This window comes from Sarcophilus harrisii, chromosome 1 (genome assembly GCF_902635505.1).
Source record: "Sarcophilus harrisii chromosome 1, mSarHar1.11, whole genome shotgun sequence".
Classification (NCBI taxonomy): domain Eukaryota; kingdom Metazoa; phylum Chordata; class Mammalia; order Dasyuromorphia; family Dasyuridae; genus Sarcophilus; species Sarcophilus harrisii.
In genome coordinates this window covers 216,449,905-216,474,682 of record NC_045426.1, presented here as the reverse complement: position 1 = coordinate 216,474,682, position 24,778 = coordinate 216,449,905, and the positions used below count along the sequence as shown (strand labels likewise).

Here is a 24,778-nt window from a genome sequence, read left to right as displayed (position 1 = left end):
AACACCTGGGGTAGCTAGATGGTGTAGTGGATAGTCTGTGGGATGTAAATTCAACTCTGGCCTCAGATACTTAACACTTACTAGCTGTGTGACTCTGTGCAAATCACATAACCCCAACTGCCTCACCAAAAAAAAAAAATAATAATTATCTAAGTACTAATACCTAGTTAAGGACAAGGGACAAGAAGACAGAGCAGTAGAGGGATAGCTATAACTAAAACAAAGATGCAAAGGCAGAACAGGAACCATGGACAAATAGATCAGCAGCTTTTAATTTTCTAAAACAAAGATGCAAAGGGAGAACAGGAACCATGGACAAATAGATTAGCAGCTCTTAATTTTCCTTTATACCTTCCCTCAGGTCAAGCACAATAACTGACATCTCATCACCATTCTGAATGATTCAGCTTTTTTTACATTAATTCTTTTGAGAATTATCTATTTATATCCTTTGAGCATCAACTTACTAGGGAATGTTTTTTTTTTCCTTCTCTATGAGTGAATACAATATCTTGGCTACATTTTGTTTGTGCCCATACTTTTCAATTTTATGTAATGAAGATTATCCATTTCATTTATTCAAGAACTGTCTCCCATTCAAAGTTGTAAAAAGTATCTTATTCCTTACTTCTGTATGACCTTTTAATCTAGTTCAATTATTTAAAGCCACCTGTTGCACATGGCATTTCTAAAAGACGGCTTTCCTGTTTTTTCCAGATGTTTTATTGAATAGTTAGTATAAGCTTATTCTAATAGTTGGGGTCCTCCTTATATCTGTAGAACAGTAGGCTATTATATTCATTTACTTCTGAATCTTGTACACCTGATTTATCTCAATGATCAATTTTTCTATGAAGTTTTTCAATAAGTATCAAATAGTTTTGACTACTACTATTTTTTTTTTTTTTATTTAATAGCCTTTAATTTACAGGATATATACATGGGTAACTTTACAGCATTAACAATTGCCAAACCTCTTGTTCCAATTTTTCACCTCTTACCCCCCCCCCACCCCCTCCCCTAAATGGCAGGATGACCAGTAGATGTTAAATATATTAAAATATAACTTAGATACACAATAAGTATACATGACCAAAACATTATTTTGCTGTACAAAAAGAATCAGACTCTGAATTATTGTACAATTAGCTTGTGAAGGAAATCAAAGATGCAGGTGTGCATAAATATAGGGATTGGGAATTCAATGTAATGGTTTTTAGTCATCTCCCAGAGTTCTTTTTCTGGGTATAGCTAGTTCAGTTCATTACTGCTCCATTAGAAATGATTTGGTTGATCTTGTTGCTGAGGATGGCCTGATCCATCAGGACTAGTCATCATCTAGTATTGTTGTTGAAGTATATAATGATCTCCTGGTCCTGCTCATTTCACTTAGCATCAGTTCGTGTAAGTCTCTCCAGGCCTTTCTGAAATCATCCTGTTGGTCATTTCTTACAGAACGACTACTACTATTTTGGAGTATGCTTTGAGATGTGAAACAACTAGCCCTCCATTCCCATTTTTTCTCCATTATTTCCCTTCAGATTTATGGTCATTTGTTTCTTGACTTTGTCATTTTTTCTAGTTCTGTAAAGTAATGCTTTGGTAGTTTGATGAGTATAGCACTGATTCTGTAAATTAGGTGGAATCATTTTTATTATATTGGCATGATCCAACCATGATTGATGAATATCTATCCAATTATTTAAATAAGAATTTATTTTTGTAGAATGTTTTTTAGTTATATTCATAGAATTATGTGTATGTCTTGGTAGGTACACCCCCCCCCAAATATTTTAAACATGCAGTAGTTATTTTGAGTGGAATTTCTCTTTCTGTTCTCCTCTTCCCTCCATGTGAACATAAATTGTCTTTGAAGGAAAAAAAAAAAAGAGTGAAATAATGGCTAGAAGACTGGGCCTAGAATCAGGAAGAACTGAGTCCAAACCTAACAATATATACTAAATAACTAACTGTCTGATTCTGTTCAATGTCTATTTGACCTCTCTATTCTTCAGTTTCTTCATCTGTACAATGAGATGGTTGAATCTGATCACTTCTAAGGTCTAAACCTATGATCCTGGGTTAAGTAGTCTAAAAAAAATCCCAGAATCTCAGAGTTGAAGGGACTTCAGAAAGCCAAACTATACAAGAATTCCCTGAACTCTGGATTCCCTTTTACAATATACCAGAAAAGTGGTCACTTGGATTTTACCCAAAGACTTTCAAAAAAGGGTATTCATTGAATGAAGAAACATTTATTACTTTTATGCTAGTAATTTTGCTAGTCAATAGGGACATTAAGAAAAGAAAAAAAAATCCAAACAATCCCTGCCCTCTAGAAGCTTACATTCCACTAGGAAACAAACAGCACGCACACAAGAATAAATCAACACCAAATATTTATAGGAAAGAGTGAAATGGTAACATTGAGAAGTGGCTGAAGATCAAAGAGATGCACTGTCCAAGGTACCAGAGGAATTGTGCTGAAAGCTCAAGTTAGAGAATAATTGGGAATTGGAGACAGAATACTTTTCAGGTGGTAATTAGAAATAAGAGATTAAGAATACAGAATTTCCAGAGTCAAATATGAAGACTTTGGATAAATAAAAAGCTAGATCAGCAATGACTAGTCAACTATATGCAGAAATAGAGAAAATAGACCCAAAAAATATCAGCGAAGCTGTATAAAATTGGACTCTCTTTGCCTATCATTACTTATTTGTACATTTAAATATCTTCATAACACATTCATGATTATTTCTGTTGTTTGTCCTTCATTTTCTTTTCTTTGTATTTAATGGAATAGAAAATATTTATTAAAAAGCTAACATTTTTATATAATAGCTTTTATTTTTCAAAATATATGCAAAGATAGTTTTCAATATTTATCCTTGCAAAATCTTGTGTTCCAAATTTATTCCCTCTCTCTTCTTCCCCTTTCCTCTAGATAGTAAGTATCAATATAGGTTAAATGTGTAATTCTTCTAAACATATTTCCACATTTATCATGCTGCACAAGAAAAATAAGATCAGAAAGGGAAAAAAATGGGAAAGAAAACAAAAAGCAAGCAAACAACAACAAAAAAATAATGAAAATACTATGTTGTGATCCACCCTCAGTTCCCACAGTCCTCTCTCTGGATGAAAATGGCTCTCTCCATCACAAGTCTTTTGAAATTGGCCTGAATCACCTCATTGTTGAAAAGAGCCATGTTTGTCACAGTTGATCATCACATAACCTTGCTGTTGCTATGTACAATAGTTCTGCTCACTACACTCAGCATCAGTTCAAGTAAGTCTCTCCAGGACTCTCTGAAATCATCCTGCTGATCATTTCTTATAGAACAATAATATTCCACAACATTCACATAACTTATTCAGCCATTCCCCAAATGATAGGGAAACTCGGTTTCCAGTTTTCTTGCTATTACAAAAAGAGCTGTTACAAATATTTTTAAATGATCTCTTTGGGATATGAACCCTGGAGAGACACTGATGGACCTAAGGGTATGCATAGTTTGATAGCCCTTTGAGCATAGTTCCAAATTACTCTCTAGATTGGTTAGATCAGGTCACAATCAACCATGTATTAGTGTCCCAGCTTTCCTACACCTCCAACATTAAGCATTATCTTTTCCTGTCATCTTAGACAGTTTGAGAGGGATGAAGTGGTACCTCAGAGTTGTCTTAATTTGCATTTCTCATTGTTGCAGGTCAATTCTCCAAGAGCCTCCACTGCTCTGAATCATAACACTTAAAGGAGTTGCAAAGCAGTTTTTATAGTTGTGCTTGTGGATTGGGAATGAAATAAATTGGAGGCAAGAGGGAAGAGGAAAGAGGTCAGAGAACAGCAACTGCCTCTCAGTCTCCTTGTATTATCATCTTCCTCTCACATGAAGAGATCCATTCTACAGGGCTGAGTTAGACCTCCAGCAGCCACTGGCAGGTGGCTCCCGTTTTACAACAATTAATAATTTAGGCAATTCCGAAATTCCAAGAAATTTTTACAAAGTTTTAGCCCTAGCTCTGCTTCTAGCTAGCTGTGTGACCTTAGACAGAACATTAAGCATTTATGAATTAAAATGTTTGCAAGAGCAGCTAGATGGCACAGTGGAAGGACTAGGCCTGAAATCAGTTGTTTGATTCATTTTCCTAAATTCAGATCTGGATTCAGATGATTACAAGCTATGTGACTCTGGACAAGTCTTTTTCTTACTTTTCCTCACTTCCTCATCAATAAAATGAGCTGGAGAAGGAACTCCATCAGTATCTTTGCTTAGAAAACTCCAAATAGAGTCATGAAAAGTTGGATGTGCCTGAAAATGGCTAAACAATAAAAGTTGTAAAGTGCTTTATAACTATTACCTCATTTTATCCTCACAACAATACTCTAAGGAACTATCATTATCCTCATGGCAAATAAAAGCTAAGTGACTAGCCCAAATTTCACAAATAATAAGCAGCTAAGGCAAGATTTGAACTTAAATCTAATCCTGACTCCATGAACAGTGCCTTGTCTAACTGTGCTACCTGGCTGGATGATTTATAACGTCATAGGCTCATAGATCCACAGTTGGAAAGGATTTCAGAAGCCATTTAATCGAATCCTTTCATTTTACAGATGAGGAAACTGATTTGCCTACGGCATACAGTAGGAATCAGAAATGAGCTCTGAACTCATGTTTTCTAGCTAGAGTGCTCTTTCACCCATACTATGCAATTCTATGTTTTTAAAAGCACAAAATTACTCAACCTGAGATATAAAGGTAGAAAGAACACATAAAAAGTGGATACAATTGTGATTGGAGAGAAGGTGCCTATCTGTTCATCTGTATATTTCATTGGATTGTGATTCTAAATTGTGACTCCAAAGAGTACCATAAACTATGCACATTTTCTCTTTTAGCACACTCATCCAGAAATTGTCAAAGAACCTAATTGTACACATGTATTTACAGTAGCTCTTTTATGGTATTGAAGAATTGGAGGAGATGCTCATCAATTAGGTAACGGCTAAACAGCTGTGGCATATGATGGCAACAGAATACAATTCTGCTTTAAGCAATGATGAGCAGGATGCTTACAAAAAACCTGGATTTACACGAACTGATGTAGAGTGAACTGAGTAGAACCAGTAATCCATAGTCTTTATACTTTTCAGACAATTGTGTGGTTGTAAAGATGTAGTTTGCAATAGAATATAATATTCTTGTTCATAAAGATTTTGTAATGGTGGGACAGGCACTTGGATTGGTAATGTAATGATGGATAAATTTTGGGGATCATAATAATGTCTGATTTGTTTTCAAGTACTTTGTACCATCCCCTCTTTTTAAAAAAAACATTTATTATTTATGTATTTTAACACATACACTGCTATATGAATCATGTTGGGAGAGAAAAATCAGCAAAAGGGGAAAAAAGCAATGGGAGAGATGAAAAAAAAAAAACAGAAAAAAGAAATGAACATAGCACATGGTGATTTACATTAAATTTCCTTAGTTCTTTTTCTGGATGCAGCTGGCATTTTCTGTCCAAAGTCTAGTGGGGTTGCTTTGAAATCATTGAACCACAAGAAGAACCAAGTCTTTCATAGTTGACATCACACAGTCTTGCTCTTATTATGTACAATGTATTCCTGGTTCTGCTTGTTATCGCTCACCATCATGTTCATGTAAATCTTTCCAGGCCTTTTAAAAATCAGCTTGTTCATCATTTTTTATAGAATAACAATATTCCATTACCTTCATATACCACAACTTGTTTAGCTATTCCCCAACTGATGGGAATCTACTCATTTTCCAGTTCTTTTTTACTACAAGAAGAGTTGCTACAAACATTTTTTCATATGTGGGTCCTTTTACATTTTTAAGATTTCTTTGGGATACAGACCCAGTAATGGCCATCAAACCCTCTTTAAAGGATGCTGAGAATCCATCCTCCCACACTTTCACATGTGGATTATCTCTAGAATGGAACTCTTGTTATGTATATACTTGGTTTAATCTAGTTGATCTTCCCAACTTTATTTCCATTAGAACTATTTCTATTTCCTCATGGAGCACAATGGAGAGCTTAATATTAAGAATTCTAATCTGGCAGTTTCATTGCCAACGAAAAAGCAAGATGCTTATTACAGAATCTTTACAGTTATTTTCCATTTTCTGTCTGTTCGCTGTTTCCCAATTTCATTCTTAAATCTGCTTCAGAAGATTTGGCTTAATTGGATATCTTGCCAAGTTTTCTGTAAACTTGTTTCTCTTCACTGCTTTTCAGTTTTACGAGGTGATGTAAGATTTTACAAACAAGTTTATATTCTAGAATGGTGCTGCCCTTGGCTGCCATATCTTCTTGGCAAGTAACTAAAGTGTTTATTGGCATAAGAGACTGATTTTTCAGAAATCTTGTTCCAAATCAGTATTACTAATATTCAAATATGGGTAATTACTAATGACAGTGGCAATCAAAGATCTGGAGCTGGAGGGATCTCAGAGGTTATCTAGTCTAAGCTTGTTATTTTGCATTTGAGGATCCAAGGCCCAGGGAGATAAAGTGAATAGTTTAAAGTCACAAAGTTAGTAGGCATCAAAGGCAACACTTGAATCCAAGACCCCTAAAAACTTCTGAGGGTCCCTTGGACAGCAAGAAGATCAAATCAGTCAATATTTAAAGAAATTAATTCAGTGTACATGTTTAATATATATATATATTGGATTACTTGCTGTCTAGGGGAGGTGATGGGGGGAAGGGAGGGAGAAAAAATTTGGAATACAAAGTTTTGCAAGGGTGAATATTGAAAACTATCTTTACATGTATTTGGAAAATAAAAAGCTATTATTTTGAAAAAAAAAAGAAATTAATTCAGGTTACTCATTGGAAAGACAAATACCGAAGATTAAATATTTTAGCCACATAATGTGTATAAAAGACTCAATGGAAAAGATCCTGCTATTGGGAAAGACTGAAGACAAAGGAAGAGGTATGAATTGGATAGATGGTGTTATGAAAGCAATTAACATGAGTTTGGTCAGATTTTGGAAGACAGTGTAGGACAGAAGGGCCTGGTGAGACATGATCTATTGGGTCATGAAGAGTCAGATATCACCGAATTTACAAATAATGTCCTGACTCCACAGGCAGTGTTTTTTGTACTGTACTGTGAAGCTTTATATTTTAAAAATGATTGTTTCAATAACTATATTTCCAATTATAGGCAGAGCCTACAAAAAACAAACTGATATCTAGGGAGCACACTTTATAGATTAAATTCTATTAAATATGTGCTATAGCAGAAAGCCCACTAGGGTTAAAATGAAAGGAACTGGATTCACTTATATCCTTATATCCTATGTAACTTGAGCCTCTTGGCTTTAGAAAAAAGTCTATTTGGCTATATTGTGGGCATTAATTCCTCTCTAGTTATCTATACCTGGGAAATAATCTATCTTTTGAATTTATATTATCCTAATATATAAAACCACTCCTAGTTGAAAGCAGTCTAGGAGGAATTAACCAGCTTCTGGGGAGCATGCTTTATATATGAGATACTATTAAACATGTAACATAGTAGAGAAAAAACTCACTGGAATCAATGCTTTAATAGATTAAATTCTACTAAATATATGGTATTTAGCAGAAAGTTCACTAGGATTGAAATTAAGAGAGCTGGATTCAAATTCTGGTTCAGTCATTTTCTAATCTCTGTGACTTGAGTCTCTTGGCTTTGATTTTATCCCTTTAAAAGGGAAGGGGTTAGAGAAGATGATCTTTGAGGTCTTTCCTTCCCCAAACCTCATGATCTTAAGTGCTGGCAAATGCCAAAGGATATCTATAGATCCCAGTTAGTAGCAAACAGTACTTGGCTAGGCAAGGAGGAGGAATTAAAGGTCTGGACTATGCAAATTGAAGATGAATAACCAGCCTCCATCAGTTGTTAAGGAAGGCTCATTTGGTTGTTCTACTGTCAGAGGAAATAAACAGTGGAGAATACCTTGAGGACAACAATAATGAGGAGTTTGGATGAGACATTCTCAAGGTCTAAACTGACATAATTCACCAGTTTTAAAATTTAACAAAGGAACTACTGTTTGCTGCACATTTTCAAAACCCTTTCTTCCTTCTCTCTGCCTAGTGGTCTCCTAGCATCCTACCAGGATGAAGTAATTTCATTCATTTAATGGATATATTAGGAATTAGGGATGAGACCCAGCAAAAGCTGCTTCCTTTATTTGAAGCCTTCTCCAACTACATTTCACTGGAGAGATAATAGATGCTCACAATAAAATATGAAAAATAAGGTTATAGAGAAGGGGTATCCCCAAAAGGCCTCACAACTGATGGCATTTGAGCTAAGTTTTGAAGGCAACTAGGTATTCCAAGAGGCAGAGACAGGGAGCTGGTGCCTTCCTAGAGCTGGGGCTATGAAACTCAGGAAAGAGGTAGCCTAAAGAAGGGATAGGGAGACAGAAGATGCAGCGTCACATGTGGAAAGCAATAAAGAGGGCAGTTTGTTTGGACCAAAAAAATGCAAGAAGGGGAATAATGTGTAATGACTCTGAAAAGGCCAAGAAAGAGTTTATGTGGCAAACATATTGTCTGAGCCTAGATGTCATGGGGAGACACTAACACTTAGGAAAGACATGATCAAACCTGAGATTTAGGAATCTCACGTCATGCATTTGTAATGTTTATCTCACAAGATTGTTGGGAATCTTAAGTGAGATAATATATACAAAAACCCTTTGCAAATTTGAAGTATTATAGAAATGTGAGTTGTCTGCACACACAAACATATGAAGAGGGAGGGAGAGACAGACAGAGACAGAGGGGCTGGGTGTGCTTGTGTGTCCATGTGATTTTATCTTTCTTTTCTATATCCTGGGCACACAGGAAATATTCAGGAAGGATCTACTGATTAATTACTGGCCTTTTCTGGGTTGTATCTGATTCATATTGCAGTATTACTTCAACAACATTTTAATTGAATACAGAGACACAGAGTTGTGCTCATTTTATTTTATTTGACAAAAGAGGGATTATCTTTAGGGAGGAAATTCAAGTCACAGTTTTCTGCTCTCACCTGTTTACAATTTTCTAAAGATGCTTTTATTTCTACACACAAGCCAAAATTGGATTTATTTAAAAATTTTTTAAAAAGCACAACATAAAACCTGTGCAGCATCTGATTGTTTTTAGTCAATAATGATTGGAGAAGAAGAAAATGATGGTGAAAAGATAACTGTAATAGTCATCTCAAAATTCATCTTAATGTCATCATTCTATAAGAAAAGGAGCTATACCTGCTCTGAAATTAGGTGGTTGATAAGCTTGTCCTTCATGTTATTGTTCAGTCATTTCTCAGTCACTTCTGACTTTTTTTTGTGATCCCTTTTGGGGTTTTCTTGTCAAAAATATTAGAGCAGTTTGTAATGTTTTTCTCCAGCTCATTTTACAGATGAGGAAACTAAGGCAAAAGGGGTCAAGTGACTTGCCCATGAGTCAAAAAAACTTAGTAAATGTCTGAGGCCATATTTGAACTTAGGTTTTACCTGAGTTCAATAGTTATAGATAACTTAAAAGTTAGATTTTAGAAAAGAGTCATTTTCAAGTCAGCAAAATATGTTATTAGAATGTTAAGATTTCAAATATTAATATCCCAACCTAACAAATCAAACAACAAATAAGCATTCATTAAGTGCTTTCCATATGCAAGACACTGTGGTAAAAGAGGGGGATCCAAAGAAAGTTTAAGAAAATTAGGTTCATCCAAATCAATTCCAATTGATCAGTAATGAACAGAACCAGCTACACTCAGCAAAAAAAACACTGGGAAATGAGTGTGAACCAAAACATAGCATTTACACTCTTTCTGTTATTGTTTGCTTGCATTTTTGTTTTTCTTCCCAGGTTATTTTTACCTTCTTTCTAAATATGATTTTTCTTGTGCAGCAAGATAACTGTATAAATATGTATACATATATTGTATTTAACATATACTTTAACATATTTAACATGTATGGGACTACTTGCCATCTAGGGGAGGGGATGGAGGGAAAGAGGGGAAAAGTTGGAACAGAAGTTTTTTCCAAGGGTCAATGTTGAAAAATTACCCATGCCTATGTTTTGTCAATAAAAAGCTATAATAAAAAAATAAAAATAAAATAAAAAATTAGGTTCAAAGAGCTTAGTTAAACAGTGGTTCACACATGATGAGGGTAGCTAGGTAGAGCAGCAAGCAGGTAAAGTGTTGACAAATCATTCTAATATCTTTGCCAAGAAAAAAACAAACCCAAATGGGGCCATGAAGAGTTGGACATGACAGAAACAACTGACATGTTCAGCAGAACATTATACGATCACAGAAGGTTAGAGTTGGAAGTTACCTTAGAGATTATCTAGTCCAACTCTTTAATTTACAAATGAAAAAATTTAAATGTCTTGTCCAAGGTGGAAATGATTTAAGAGCTAGAACCCAGGTTTCTTTGGTGCCATTCTAAGGTGGTAGTGGTTGTGGGTTTTTTTTTAATGAGTTGATTTCTTTTATTTTTACATCAGAGATTCTAGAAAATATACCTCTTGTCCCCATACACAATAAGTCCTCTTGTATAACATGAGGAAAAACAGTTAAGCATTTGATTAATACTTATTTATTAAATACCCACATGTGCCAAATACGGTGCAAAATCAATCCAGCGTCTGTGCTTGGTGACAAACCAATCATTCTGTATATCTATGATCCTCTACCTCTCTTACTATTGATTTTTCTACTACCCCAGGCTGCAGCAGTTTCTAGATGTTATAGGAATTGTCTGGATTCAGCTTTACTAGTGGGGGAGAGGGTAAGCCTATTTAGGACTGAAGTAGCCTATAAGAATTAGAATTCAGTATTTTTGCTAACGCCTTTTTTTCCCCCTGGAAATAAGGATCTAGTTAGTGTTTCAGCCCATTACAATTCAATTTCATTTAATTAAAAAAATTAACAAAGCACTTATTGCATGTAAGCTACTGTGTAAGGCAGCAGCACATAGGATTATTAACTAGTTACTGTAATGCATTTATGCTATTCCATTTGAATAAAATAATGCAAAGAACTGGCATCTAGATAAATGTAAATATATTTTTAAAAATTCTCTTCTGGACTGTATAGAAAGAAATCCAGAAATAATACCAACAAATAAGTTAGTCATCATCTTTGGAGGCCAAATGGATCACAGTGCAATAGCTTAGAAGTTAGGAGGTCTAAGGTTTTAGTCCTGACTCTACATGAGTCACTTTACCTTCTGGGCTCAATAACTTCATCTGTAAACTGAGGAAGTTGATGGATAAAAAAATTCTAGCCCTTTTCAATTCTGCTAGTCTGAGTCTATGAATGAAAGCATTTAAAAGGGGAAAAAACACATAACCATATTTTCATAAAAGGAGATAGTAAACATTGCAATACATTTTTACTTCACTAACACTGACATTTCTATCTTTAAAATGGCATTTTAATTTGGCTTCCCTGACATTATCTGCAGGAGGTTGGGATTCTATAATCTGGAATCCCTAAAATCTAAGAATTGCTAATGGAAACAGTGCTCCATATCAGAAATTATTTCCCTGAAAATGGGTAAGATGTTTAAGAAGCAACATTAACTGTTTTATGTAGAGATTATTTTTACTGGTCTTAAGAAGTAATGATCAAAGGTTAGAAGTAATACACCAGAAGAATTAATGCCCTAATTAGATGCTTTATTTATAGGTAGAGAATTACTTGGGTGCTGGGCAAAATAGAGCCTGACAGACTGGATGTTTACATAGGAACAGATTAATTTAAAACAATACTAAAGATACTATTTAAAAAGTAAAGTGAAGTGTGATATCTTTGGATCTTGTTTTGTTTGTTGATTAGAAAGTGAACAGTTTTTGTGCATGGTGCACAAAAACTAGAAAAACCTGCTACCCAGTCTGTGTGGTTGTGATAAATGATTAACACAACACCTGCTGAGCAATCATCTCTGCTGTCTTAATGCATAGCTAAAGCTAAGCTGTTAAATTGGCATGAGAAAGCATATTTCTGTTACTATATATTCTAAAAACAAAATTTAAGGGGCAAAGGTACATTATAAGGTCTGGGAAAACCTGCAATCTGTTCTAATATGAATTTAGAGGGGCATGTCCCATTTGCCGCTACCATGTTCTAATGATAAAAATGTCAAATAACTTAGGCAAATGAGCTGGCCAATGACTTCATTCACAAAATAGTGATTTATGCCAATCACTCCTTCAATGAAAAAGCATTTATTGAATGTCTATTATGTGTTTGGCCCAATGCTAAGTACCATAAGGAATTCTTTGATGAATACATGACTTATCAACAGTGCAGTAAGTATATCTGATGCAATCTTAAGACTGAAATAACAGAATATTTTGTTTCTACCTTCTTTTCTAGCCCTTTTCTTCTCATAATGGAAGTAGAATTTCCATTAAAAAGAAAAGAGAATGAAGAAGAATGGCACATATTATATATGTAACCCCATATTCACTGCTTTCCTCTGACATCACTCTCCAGGAAGTAATTTATACTTCAAATTGTAGATGGTTAACCCTGAGACACAGTAATTGAGACTGATTCTTAATCATGTTAACACTGAAATACCATTCAGAAAAGATGCCTTGGAATGATGAAGAGTGGAATAGATCCAAGAATAACATTAGCTTACATTTAAATTCTTTTAAAATTTTTCTGCTACTTACTCTTTTCCAGCTGACTCCTGTCACTTTGGCAAGCCAAATCCTTGGACTTCTCTCTTTCTTCTATTTCTGCTGCAGCCTTCCAAACCCTATCATTCCCAGGCTATCTGAATCTTTATCATTTTTCAAGGTAAAGTTCAAGTCCTACCTTTTCTGGGAAGTCCTCACCTGGACCCTTTCGTGTGTAGCATTCTCTGAATACTGCGGACTTTTTGGCTTCACTCATATGTCTGCTGATGTTTAATGTCTTGTGTAGGTGGAAAGTTATCCTTTTACCGTGTCTGTGACTTTTCTTTCTTATTAGATTACGAGCTCCACAGGATCCAAATCTAATTCATCTTTGAATGCCCTCAAACACCTGACAGAAGGCCTTGTACATGATGAGTAATCAATAAATATTAACTGAACCAGAGTATGATTTTATGAACAAGATAACTAACACCTACTTGGGAGAACCTATTTTATTTAATAAATGAAATTTTGCAACATAAAAAACAGGGCATCATAACAAGTTAAAAGAAATTCAGAGAAGTTGGGAAATTGATGGGAATTTGCCTTTTCAAGGGAGAAGAGGAGGGAAATATAAATGGATCTCTTTTTTCTTGCTTTCCTACCCTTCTCTTTTGTGACAAAGCAAGGAAACAATTTCATGGACCCTACACTCCTGGTCTTGCTTTCTAGATAAGTATGCATTTGCATTATTTGCAGTCCTGAGAAGATGAAGGGCAATGTCAGAATTATAAGACAAAAAGTATAAACCCCATGGGAAGGAGAACTCCTAGGATCCTGCCTTACCACAACTCTCCAGTAATCTTTTCCAGCCTTGGGAATGTAGGTAGGTAGATGGGACGGGGAAGAAAGCATAGTTGTTAGGTCTTTGCAAGGGAGACCCTTATCTTAAGGAGACAACTGAAATTAGTGAGAAAATGCATACAGGAAGGATCTGCTTCCCTTGTCAATTCCTAGCACTACTAGTTAGTAGGAGCATCAGGCACAGGCCCTTTCAACAACAGTGTTAGCCAGTGAAGATGCTATTGATCCTGTAGCTGCTGCTAGGAGGCTATCACTTTTGTCTTTGGTATTAAGAGTACACTGACAAACCACACTCAGGTTTTACACATGTCATTTTTTTTTGGGGGGAAGGGAAGTGTGGCTTATGTATTTGAATAAATATATTAGTTAGTTGATAAGGGTCTTGAATCTCCAGATGGTTATAATAATAACTACCACATTAACTTGGTAGTTTGTTTAATATACATTTTCCTCAAAATAATCTTTTTAAGCAGATATACCATGTAGTATTACCTTCATTTTTTTTATTAGAGAAAAAATGGATGAAGAGAACTAATAAATAGCAGATAAATGCCAATGAAATGTGAACTGGGTTGGGGGGTGGTGGTACAAAACACAGAGTTGACTAAATAAATGAAATTCTGCCAGGGAACTGAATTAGACAATTCTAGCATTTGTCTGCTCAAGAGATTTCTTCTTATTTACAAATCTGTTTTGTGTAATATTATTCATTAATTTCACAGTAGATGTCATAACTTCTTGTTCAAGTTTTTAGAAATAAGAAATTTTTATTCCTAAACAAACATTTGTCAGAATTTTGATAATAGCATCTCTGTTCGGTAATACTTCTCTGAATAATTGCTCACAGTTATAGACTGACTTAAATTTTGCTAAATAGTTTACATTTCTTTTCATCAAATTTGTAAGGTAAATATTATCATCTTTTACAGATGAAGAAACTGAAGTCAAGTTATTTGACTATGATTACATAGTAAGTTTCTGAGGTAGGCAAATCTTCCCATTTCCAAGGGTAGAATGCTATCTCCTAGAATATGGAGGCCAATTACTAAATCAATGTTATAAAAATTTGACCCCACCTCTCACTGGATGAATGAGGTAGATATGAAATCAACAAGGTGCCTAGAATGAAGTAATAATATAGGATAAATTATAAAACTTTCCAATGGATCTGTCTCAAACTTCAAAGTCTCTACTAAGTGGCAGTGAATTACTGGGGGATATTTCAAATATGTGAAAAGTTGTTTAATTGGAAATGAATTGCAGTTACTTTGCTTAGTATTAGGAATGGAACTAGAATCTGATGGGTGGAAGTTATACGGAAGTTGACTTCAGTTGAATAACACTTCTGCCTCTCTGACTGGAAGGTTGGAGGATAGAATAAAAAACTGTTCCCAAATCTTCCCTTTGAAGAGGACCCAGAACAAGCACATTCTTCATTTCCTACTAGCTGACTGCTTCTTTTCAACTGTGCCATCATCATGCTTCATATCTAATATCCCCTCCCCCATTTTGCTTCTTTTTGGGTCTTCCTTCATTAAACAGAAAAACTCTCTGAGGTCAGGGCCTGTCTTTCTTTTCTTATTTTTATCTTTAGTGCTTAGCACATAGTAAGTGCTTCATAAATATTTACTGTACTGAGGTTTTGTGTTTCCTATCACTTGAGAAATTTAAGTGGAAGCTATTTTCCAGAAATGTTATAAAAATATTTTATATTATGAAGAGTTGGACTAGATGATTACTCTCCCAGTTCCATAATTCTGTGATATTATACTATCCTTGGGAGTGAGAATAATTCAGAAACCAGTTTGTTTGTTTGTTTGTTTTTTATTATCAATATGCTGTTTTAGACACAGCCACTGTGGGAAATCTATTTTTGCTTGATTTGTTGCAAGGGTTTGACTTTTCATTCTTGCTTTCTTTCTTTCACCTTTCTTCCTTTCTCCATCCTTATTTCTTTTTCTATTTGAGAGGGGAAATTAAAACTAGAGTTAGGGTTGTCAAAAAAGAAAAAAGAAAGAAAAAAAGTGCCATTGAAGCATTTTAAGAAATTAAGAATAGAAGGAAGGTCAAAAGGAAACCCCCAGACAAGCAGGATATTCTTGAAAGTTTATGTTAAATTTATTATATGCTTAAAAGGGAGTTGTATGTCACAAACATTTGAGATATCATGTTCAATTCTTTTTTTTCTATTCTACTTTGCATATGGAAATACTAATTTTGCTGGGTGTTTACATCCAGAATAAAAATAAAATTTAAAAAAAAGAATGCAGAAAAAATTCAATTTGTTGAGAGGCCCTGACCCTCTGATTCTCTTTTCTTTTGTAGTTTCTGCAAATAACCATTACAACAAAAAGAATGTCATTCTTGCTGCATCAGCCATTTGTGTCTTCCGGCAACTTGGTTAGGATGTGAATAGCAAAGAACAAATTTGGTAATGCTCTTAGAAGAATTCAATTAATGTGAGTCTTCTGGGACCACAATCTTTATTACTTTACTATAAACTCTAATTCTGTTCTAGTGAATTTCTGTAGGGAATATTGCTGTGGCTGTGTACAAGAAAAGCTGCCATCTTCCAGATCTCAGCATGGGACCTAATGCATATTAGAAGGGCATCTCACAAACTACAAAGACACCTTCTTTTATTTAACCAATAAGGATTTATTGACCACTTATTATATATGGTGTATTGGGAAGATACCAAAGGCATAGAAGCCACTGTCTCTGTTAACAAAAAGCTTAAAATTATTTGGGTGAGATAAGACATAGACTGGGGGAAACCCCCCCCCCCCCAACAAATTAGCTTGCTACAAAAGATAGTATTGGATGAGTACATTATTGAGGATGAAAAAAAAGCATTTTAGGAGTTCTCTAATGGAAGAGGTTACTGGAATAAACATTCCAGAGAAGTCTTTCCAAAAGAGGCAATTAATAAGTCCTAGTACAAAGGCTACAAAAGAGAAAGGAGATGGATTCTTCTATACTTGAAGTATCTAATATTTCATTGACACTAGCACTTTCTTTGTTGATTGAGACTCCTCTATGACTTAGTAAATGGCATTTATATGTTTCTGTGACTGAAAAAAAATTATCTTTTGCCCAAGCTTTTGGTAACTGAACCCTTCAAACTTGGCTAAGTTGGTTCAAGAATTACAATGCATTATCTGGTCTGTCTAGTTTGTTAGGACTCGGCAAAGTTTGCCCATGAGTGGGGCAGCTTTTCAAAACGTGAATTCTTTTCATTTCACAATGAATTATTGGAAGGGAAAAAAGTGGAGGGATTAGTTAGTAAGGGTGTCATCCCTCCCAGGGTTCGGCCACAATTTGTACTTGTACTCCAGTGTTGGATCTCCAAATGCCTGCCGTCTCATCTTCAGGACTGACCTAGTTTCCAGGTCCCCAGTAGTGTATTTCCCACAACAAGCAGGAAGCTGACATATAGCTAGAAAACATTCCCCCTCATAAATCTGGGATCTCCCAGTTAATATACACAGCATTTGGGAGAAAAGTAGGCATAAACTTAGAATACAACAGCTAGGCACATGTTTAGGAAATGTATGTTTTCTTTCTTTTTTGGCTGAGGTGATTAGGGTTAAGTGACTTGCCCAGGGTCACACAGCTAGGACGTGTTAAGTGTCTGAGGTCAAATTTGAACTCAGGTCCTCCTGACTTCAGGGCTGGTGCTCTATCCACTGCGCCACCTGGCTACTCCAAAATGTATACTTTCAATGCAACTCAAAATTCTGGTGTTTACAAGACTGCTTCTCTTTTCATAGAGTTATGATGTAGTTCCATCCTGGGTGGGTTACTCAGTTGGGTTGTAAAGTTCTCCTATTCTCTCTCAATCTACAGGGCTAGCTCTCCCATAACCAATTCTCTTTTTTTCTCCAAGAAATCCCACTACAAGAAGCTGTTTCCCCTCTCTACTGATGGACTAACTCCCATCTCCAGGTTGGCCTGGAGTATGTGTCTTTGCTGGATGATCTGTCTCTCATTGGTTGAGTGGCTGTGCCTAGAAGCAACACGGTCACTGGGCATGGGAGGGAATGAGAAATTCTTCCTCTCCCCTTCCTTGGGGGGCTTCCTTACAGGTCTATACTCACATTAAATTGAATTGCTTTTTAATTTCAAAACATATGCATAGATGATTTTCAACATTCCCCTTGCACTAGTGTTCCACAGTTTTTTCCCTCCCTTCCCCCCACCCTATCCCCTAGACAGCAAGTAATCCAATGCATGTTAAACATGTGCAATTCTCTACATATTTCCACAATTATCTTGTTGCACAAGAAAAATCAGATCAAAACGGAAAAAAATAAGAAAGAAAACAAAAGTAAGCAAACGACTATAAAAAAGTGAAAATACTATGTTATGACCCACACTCAGTCTCCACCACAGCCCTCTCTCTGGGTATAGATGGCTCTCTCCATTGCAAGACCATTGGAACTAGTTTGAATCACTTCATTGTTGAAGAGAGCCACATCCAGCAGAATTGATAACCGTATAGTCTTGTTGCCGTATACAATGAGCTCCTGGTTCTGCTCATCTCACTCAGCATCTGTTCATGTAAGTCACCTCAGATCTCTCTGAAACCATCCTGCTGCTCATTTCTTACAGAATAATAATATTCCATCACATTCATATACCGTAACTTATTCAGCCATTCCCCAACTTATGGGCATCCGCTCAGTTTCCTAAACTGATAAATTTTAAAAGATAATCAGGAAGTGTCCCTCTTCTCCCTGACAATGGGGACGTGGCAGTTCTTCTGATTCAACTCAGCAAGACTGCTCACTTCCCAAAGGATTAGCATTGTGCTAGCATAACCCAATCTCCTCACCTTTTGATTACATACTGAAGTACGGACACTTTCATTCTGTGATTAGATCCAGGTTTTCAATGTTTTATTTTATGCATTTAAGAACATTATTCTGAGGGGTAGGGTCCACAGTTCACAGCTAGGCGGTGCAGTAAGGCTGATTCATCTTCCCAAGTTCAAGTCTGACCTCAGACATTTCCTAGCTGTGTGACTAGGGGCAAGCCATTTAATCCTGTTTGTCTCAGTTTCCTCATCCGTAAAATGAGCTGAAGAAGGAAATGGCAAACCATTTCGCCAAGAAAACCCCAAATAGGATCACAAAGAGTCAGAGGTAACTGAAAAACAACTTATCACCAAGCCCAAGGAATCCACGAGACAAAAACATTAGGAACTCTTCTAACAGGTGAATCGGGTATTTAGTGCTGATTTCAGACAAAGGACTAGCCCGGGAGGTGGGGGTGATGGTGTAGATGGAGCCCAAGAAGAGTAATGTCACAGGGCTGGGTGAGGGACCCAGGTAGGGATCTGGAGGCCCTTGCTAGCGGGTAAATCATGACATGATGTCCACATGGATACAGCAGGGTCACTTCTGGTTGTAAGGAAGCACCACATGTGTTCCTCTGTGCCCTGGGCATATACAGGTAGCCACAGACTGAAACCAGTGAAGATCACAGGCACTGGGCTGCTGTGGGTCCTGGGACCTCCCAAGGAGAATGTCCACAATGGGAGTGGAAGCCTCTCTTGGTGAGAAGCCTGGGGCCAGGAGCAGCAGGGAAGGGTGAGGCTCGTGTGACCAGGATGGGAGCTGCTGTTCCCACAATGGTTATCAAGTGACGAAAGCTCTGGTAGTATGTTATTCAAGAAAGAATCTGTGATCATATGGAAAACTTGCTAAGAGCAAAACAAAAAAGTACTGATTTTAATTTGCCTGGAATTTTCTGAAGTGTGAAGGTTTACTTTGCTTTAAGAAAATTCTATTCATGAAAATTCAGATTCATAGAATTAATACATGGAGGAAGGACTCAGGCAAATGAAATATTCTGGTGAATTTAACTGATTGTTTTTGAATGGTTAATTATAAGAAAATATGTGTATGAGAGATAATGAGTAAATGGGACAGAGGTATTAGTTGGGGGTAGTTATTGGGGTTAAGAGGTAGTGCTGGGCCTACAGTCAGGAAGATGAGAGTGCAAACCTGGTCTCACACAATTGCTGGCTATGTGACTCAGTATGCCTCAGCTTTCTCATCTGTAAAATGGGGTGATAACAATAGCAGCTGCATCCCTGAGTCGTTGTAAGGATCTAATGGGATAATATTTGTAATGAGCTTCAGCACAATGTCAGGCATGGAGTAAGCACTGTCAAAATGTTAGCTATTATTATTATTAATCTTACTGTTGCCCTAGAGGAAGATACTTTTGGGAGAACAGACATGTAATTTCATGTCGTTCATGTATTTGTTGAAAGGAAAACTTCTAATCAGGAAATTCACTCTACAATGGAGATCAGCCCTTGGTCTGAAATTGGAACCCAGGCCCTATTCTCATGTCTTTTTGTATAGTAGGCCAGAAGTTCGTTCAAATCCTATCTCCTCTACTAGCTGTGTGATCCTGGATAAGTCAATGAATCCCTTTATTTCAGTTTCTTCAGTTGTACAATTTACTTGATATCCACTAAAGTCCTAAATCTATTATGACCCTTATAAACTTTTTTGACTGGCACTAAATGAAATCTGCACTTTCTTTTTTAAAGGACAGGCAGTAATTTGAACAGTTTGAAGGCTCATCATTTCTTCTTATTCCTCACTGATGATAAAGAGGATTAAAAATGTACTATATTTAAAAGATATCTAAGATATAAAAGATTTGTTTTGGTGAGCCAGACTAATGATCTCATTTACATAGGGGACTCCCAATGAGCAAACTCCCTCTTCCAACAAAGAACAGCATCTGCTCTATAATTTATGGGTGGTCTTAGAGAGGTGCATGCCCACATGACATAACTCAGGTCCTCCTAACTTGGACGTCACTTCTTTGAATTCAATATATCCAGATGCCTCTCTTAAAGTTAAAGAAAAAGAAATGTCTCCTTCTTAAGGACAAGGTGAAGGGGATGATGATCAAGGAGGTACATGTGCAGTAACTGATAACATCTCAAAGCAGATTCCTGAAAAATTACAACTATCTAAAAGGAAAAATGAGCCAGGTTAGATACAGTGCTAAGCCTGAGGTCAGGAAGACTCATCTTCTCCAATTCAAATATAGCCTCAGACACTTACTAACTGGATGACACTGGGGAGGTCCCTTAACTTTGTCTCACTTTCCTCATCTATAAAATGAGCTGAGGAATATGGCAAACTACTCCAGTGTCAGTGCCAAGAAAACCCCACATGGGATCATGAAGAACTGGGACTGAGCACAAGTGCAAGAACAAAAGTACAAATGAGCTCAGTTGGTTGTGGTCTTCAAACCAAGGCTGGATGGGTCACCAGTGAGTCTGGTGTTGATAGTGTATGAGCTGATGGCATCAAAATTCCAGGTAAGCCTGCAAACCCCAAGTATCACTATATGACTTAGCAGTTAAATTAACAAAGTTACCACAACTCCAGGATAAAGCTAATTCCTCTTTGAACTTACATTTGCTTTTCCAATGGGACAGTAGGATCGACTCTTTCTCCCAATATCCCACAGAACTCTGGGCTTCCATGTTTGATGGGTTTGAAGCCTCCACCTGGGGCTCGGAGTTGTCGACGTCTGTCTCTGGAAGGTGATGGGGAAGACTGCCTTTTCTCATTACCATTAAACTGAGCTGTAAGAGATTAAGATAAATGAGTTATCAGAGAGTGTAAGAGTCAGGATAACATGTTTCATAAAAGTGTAAGTATCTGAAGATGGGTCCAATTTGTTACAAGGCCTCCTTCACAAGATAAGGATGCTATTTACTCTTTCCAAACCAGTATTTAATGTTTTAAGCAAAGAAAAATTTTCTCAGTAAGGTGCCTTACTAAAGTAATTTTTCCTACAGTGAAAACTGCAAGGCTAAAAATATATTTGGCTTTTTAGAACATGATAATCCAGATGCTCTGAAATCACATATGAGGCAACTGTTGGTGTTCTTTGTTTAAAATATTTAAAGTGAATGTAACTGGAATGAGGATCTCTCAGGATGACTCAGTTACTATTTCTTCCACACTTTGTTGTGACTGATGAGTGTTCAGATTGGGTGGGTACATTTTGTTCTTCTACACTCAATTATAAACAGGTGAAATCCACTTTTTTTTTAACAGATTGGCATGGATGGGGCTTACACTTGAGATTGGATAAGAATAGCCTCAGAATACTTACTTTCTCTCTGATATATAAAAAAAGATATTAATGATCCATGTACTGATAATCACAAGTATGATATGAGGTATGTATTGGGATCTTATGCATGATTCAGGATGCAAGAATAATATATTATTAAAGCCATACCAATGAGCCACACATGGCACAGCAGAATTGTTATGAATTTAGGAAAGAATGATATGGGGCGCTTCAGTTATAAGACATCCAGGCCACTGTTGAGGAGACATGTCTGAAAATGACTAAACAAACATGGATATTTATTTTTACTTAACTGTATTTTATTTTTTTCCAATTACATGTAAAAGTAATTTTCAACTTTTTTGTAAGATTTTGAGTTACATTTTTTTCTTCCTTCCTTCCTTACCTCCCCCTCTCTAAGAAAGCAAGCAATCTGATATAGGTTAGTACACATATACAATCATTTAAAACATATTTCCATATTAGTCGTGTTGTGAAAGAAAGAAAATTCAGAACAAAAGGGAAAAATTGCTAGAAAGAAATTTTTTTTTAAAAGTGAAAATAGTATTCTTTGATCCTCATTCAGTTTCCATATTCTTTCTCTAGATAAGGGTAGCATTTTCTATCCCAAGTCTATTGGAACTGTCTTAGATTACTGTATTGCTGAGAAGAGCTAAGTCTATCAGTTGTTCATACAATCTTGCTGTTACTATGTACAATGTTCTCTTGGTTCCGTTTACTTCATTCAACATCAGTTTGTATAAGTCTTTCCAGGTTTTTCTGAAATGTGCCTACTTATCATTTCTTACACAACACTAATATTCCATCATATATATATACTCTCTCTCTCTCTCTCTCTCTCTCTCTCTCTCTCTCTCTCTCTCTCTCTCCCTCCATTCTACTCTATCATCCCTAATTGATGAGCATGGATTTTGATTTTTAAGTAAGCTTATGTTTTGGGCATGTAAAAGTAAGTTTACAAAGAATACTTTTGTTTAGTGGAATAAAATCAGTTACTTTCATCCCTGACTGGGGTAGGGCTAATTAGATACTTCATCCCTCTTTTTATTCTTAGAGACCTGTGTCCTTTATTTTGAAATTAGTCCTGAATGAAAAGTAAAGAATACTATGGGGAAATATTAATATATTCCCCTTGGAAAGAAACATCTTAAGAAAGTATATCAGGGCATGTCAGAACTCACATTTCTATGATTTTAATGAGACATGGTAAATTCATAGATTTCTAAATTCATGTGACAGGTACATTTTAGGGTTGAAGATGACTAACTAAGGTGGCAAGAAACTGAAACCACATGAATGTCTCTTCAATTGTGGGATGAAGAGGACACCAGGGGTCTCTGTGTGCTAAATACCGCATGTCAGGGACAAATGTTTACCAGGATGGTAGCCCTAATCTTAAGGGTACAAACAGTTAGGGTGATGTGTCCCCTACTTATTCCCCTGACAGAATTAGTGTAGCGAATCTGAGAACACTGGCTTTTACAAACTCTCTGCCTTCAGTAACTGAAAGACTGTTAAGTAAATACTTCAACTACTGTGTTAAAATAAGAAAAAAAAAAGCAAAAAAAAATTATATATAGCTAGCACTTTACATGATTCTCTAAGATTTGCAAAGTAATTCACATATGTTATCACATTTGTATTTTGCAACAACATGGGATTATTATCCTCATTTTGCAAGTGAGGTAAATGAAGTTCAGAAAGGGTAAGTGATTTATTTGCCCGTGGTTACACAGCTGGTGTCATTCCTTCCTTAAATACTAACTAACTAATTTACACGCCATGCAATTCCACTCCATGGTCAATGATTAAAAGATATGAGTCAGAGTTCACAGGCTCATATATTTAGAGCCAAAGGGGACTTAAAGTTCTTTTAGTCTGACTCCCTCATTATAGAGACGAGGTAACTGAGGGCTGGGGAGATGCAATGATTTGCCTAGTGACACAGGTAACAGGTGCCTGAGGTGGAACTCATCCAGGTCCTCTCAAGTCCAGCACTCTTTTCAGGCTGTTATTGTGTGAGTGAAGGTTGTCAGGTTTTCCATTCCTTATGTACTGCAATCAAAATGCGAACTTACGTTTGCAAAAATATCTTTACAAATCATTTTCCATTTTGTTTAATATTTTTATGTCAACTATATTTCTTCTCCAAAATATACTTAGAGAAGTAAAAGAAAACATTTCCTTTCCTAATTTCAGCATATTGCACAAATACTTCCTTTAAAAATCCAACATCCTAAACAAGGAGTAATTCTGTGAATGAACCAGGGCTAAAGGCAGTTGCACAGGCCTATAATACAACTTGCAATCAGCTATTATTTTCAATAGGAATAAAATTGGAAACAGCCACTCTAATATGGAAATATTCTGTCTGTTGGGGATAGATGAATGCTAATGTACTAGCTTTGTGCCTGGAGCCCCTGAACAATATACTTAATTAGATACTGAAAACCATTTAACTTAACCCAGCAAAAATAAGCCCTCTAACACATTTTCCTGGATGTAACCATCATAGTAATATTGTGATGGTAATGTTGTATTTAAAAATCAGTACCCACAAGAAATCCTTTGACAAAGAAGTGTGTAGTTTAAATTTGAAGGCTCCTACAGATTAATGTCTCAGCCAGGATGACATAAACATCTGGCTTGGGGATCTTGATTCATTAAAAAAAAAAAAAGAAAAAGAATTTCAAGTGACTCTAGAGTGAGAAAAGTGTGTGACAAATAATCTTAGCTGCTGAAATGAAGCATTCAATGAGGCATTCAGGCAACAGTATGGTGAAGTATACTGGGGTTCTAGAATGGAAGATTATACTCTAATCACTGGGAGAGAGAGAGAGAGAGAGAGAGAGAGAGAGAGAGAGAGAATTTCTTCTTTTCCAAGAAAATTGAGCAGCCTAAAGGGAGAAACTCAGAATGGGAATGGTACAATGGAAAAAGCAATTAGTTCTCTGGGTTAGGAAACCTGGACTTGGCCAAGTCTCTTACTGGGTCCTAGGCCTCCTCATTAAAAAAATAAATAGAGGAGGAGGTTGAATTTTTACATTTTTTCTCTTTCTATGACTAGGAGGTAAATAACATATTTTTGATT

The 24,778-nt window shown here is 36.1% G+C and overlaps 1 protein-coding gene across 1 annotated transcript in view; it reads right to left on the bottom strand.

The window, feature by feature from the left end:
* SHB (SH2 domain containing adaptor protein B) overlaps positions 1–24,778 on the bottom strand; it is a 332,850-nt gene that overhangs the window by 79,763 nt on the left and 228,309 nt on the right. Inside the window, exon 4 of the mRNA XM_003761370.4 lies at positions 20,998–21,169. Within this exon, the coding sequence (XP_003761418.4) occupies positions 20,998–21,169 (172 nt within the window). The remainder of the gene's footprint in view (positions 1–20,997; positions 21,170–24,778) is intronic.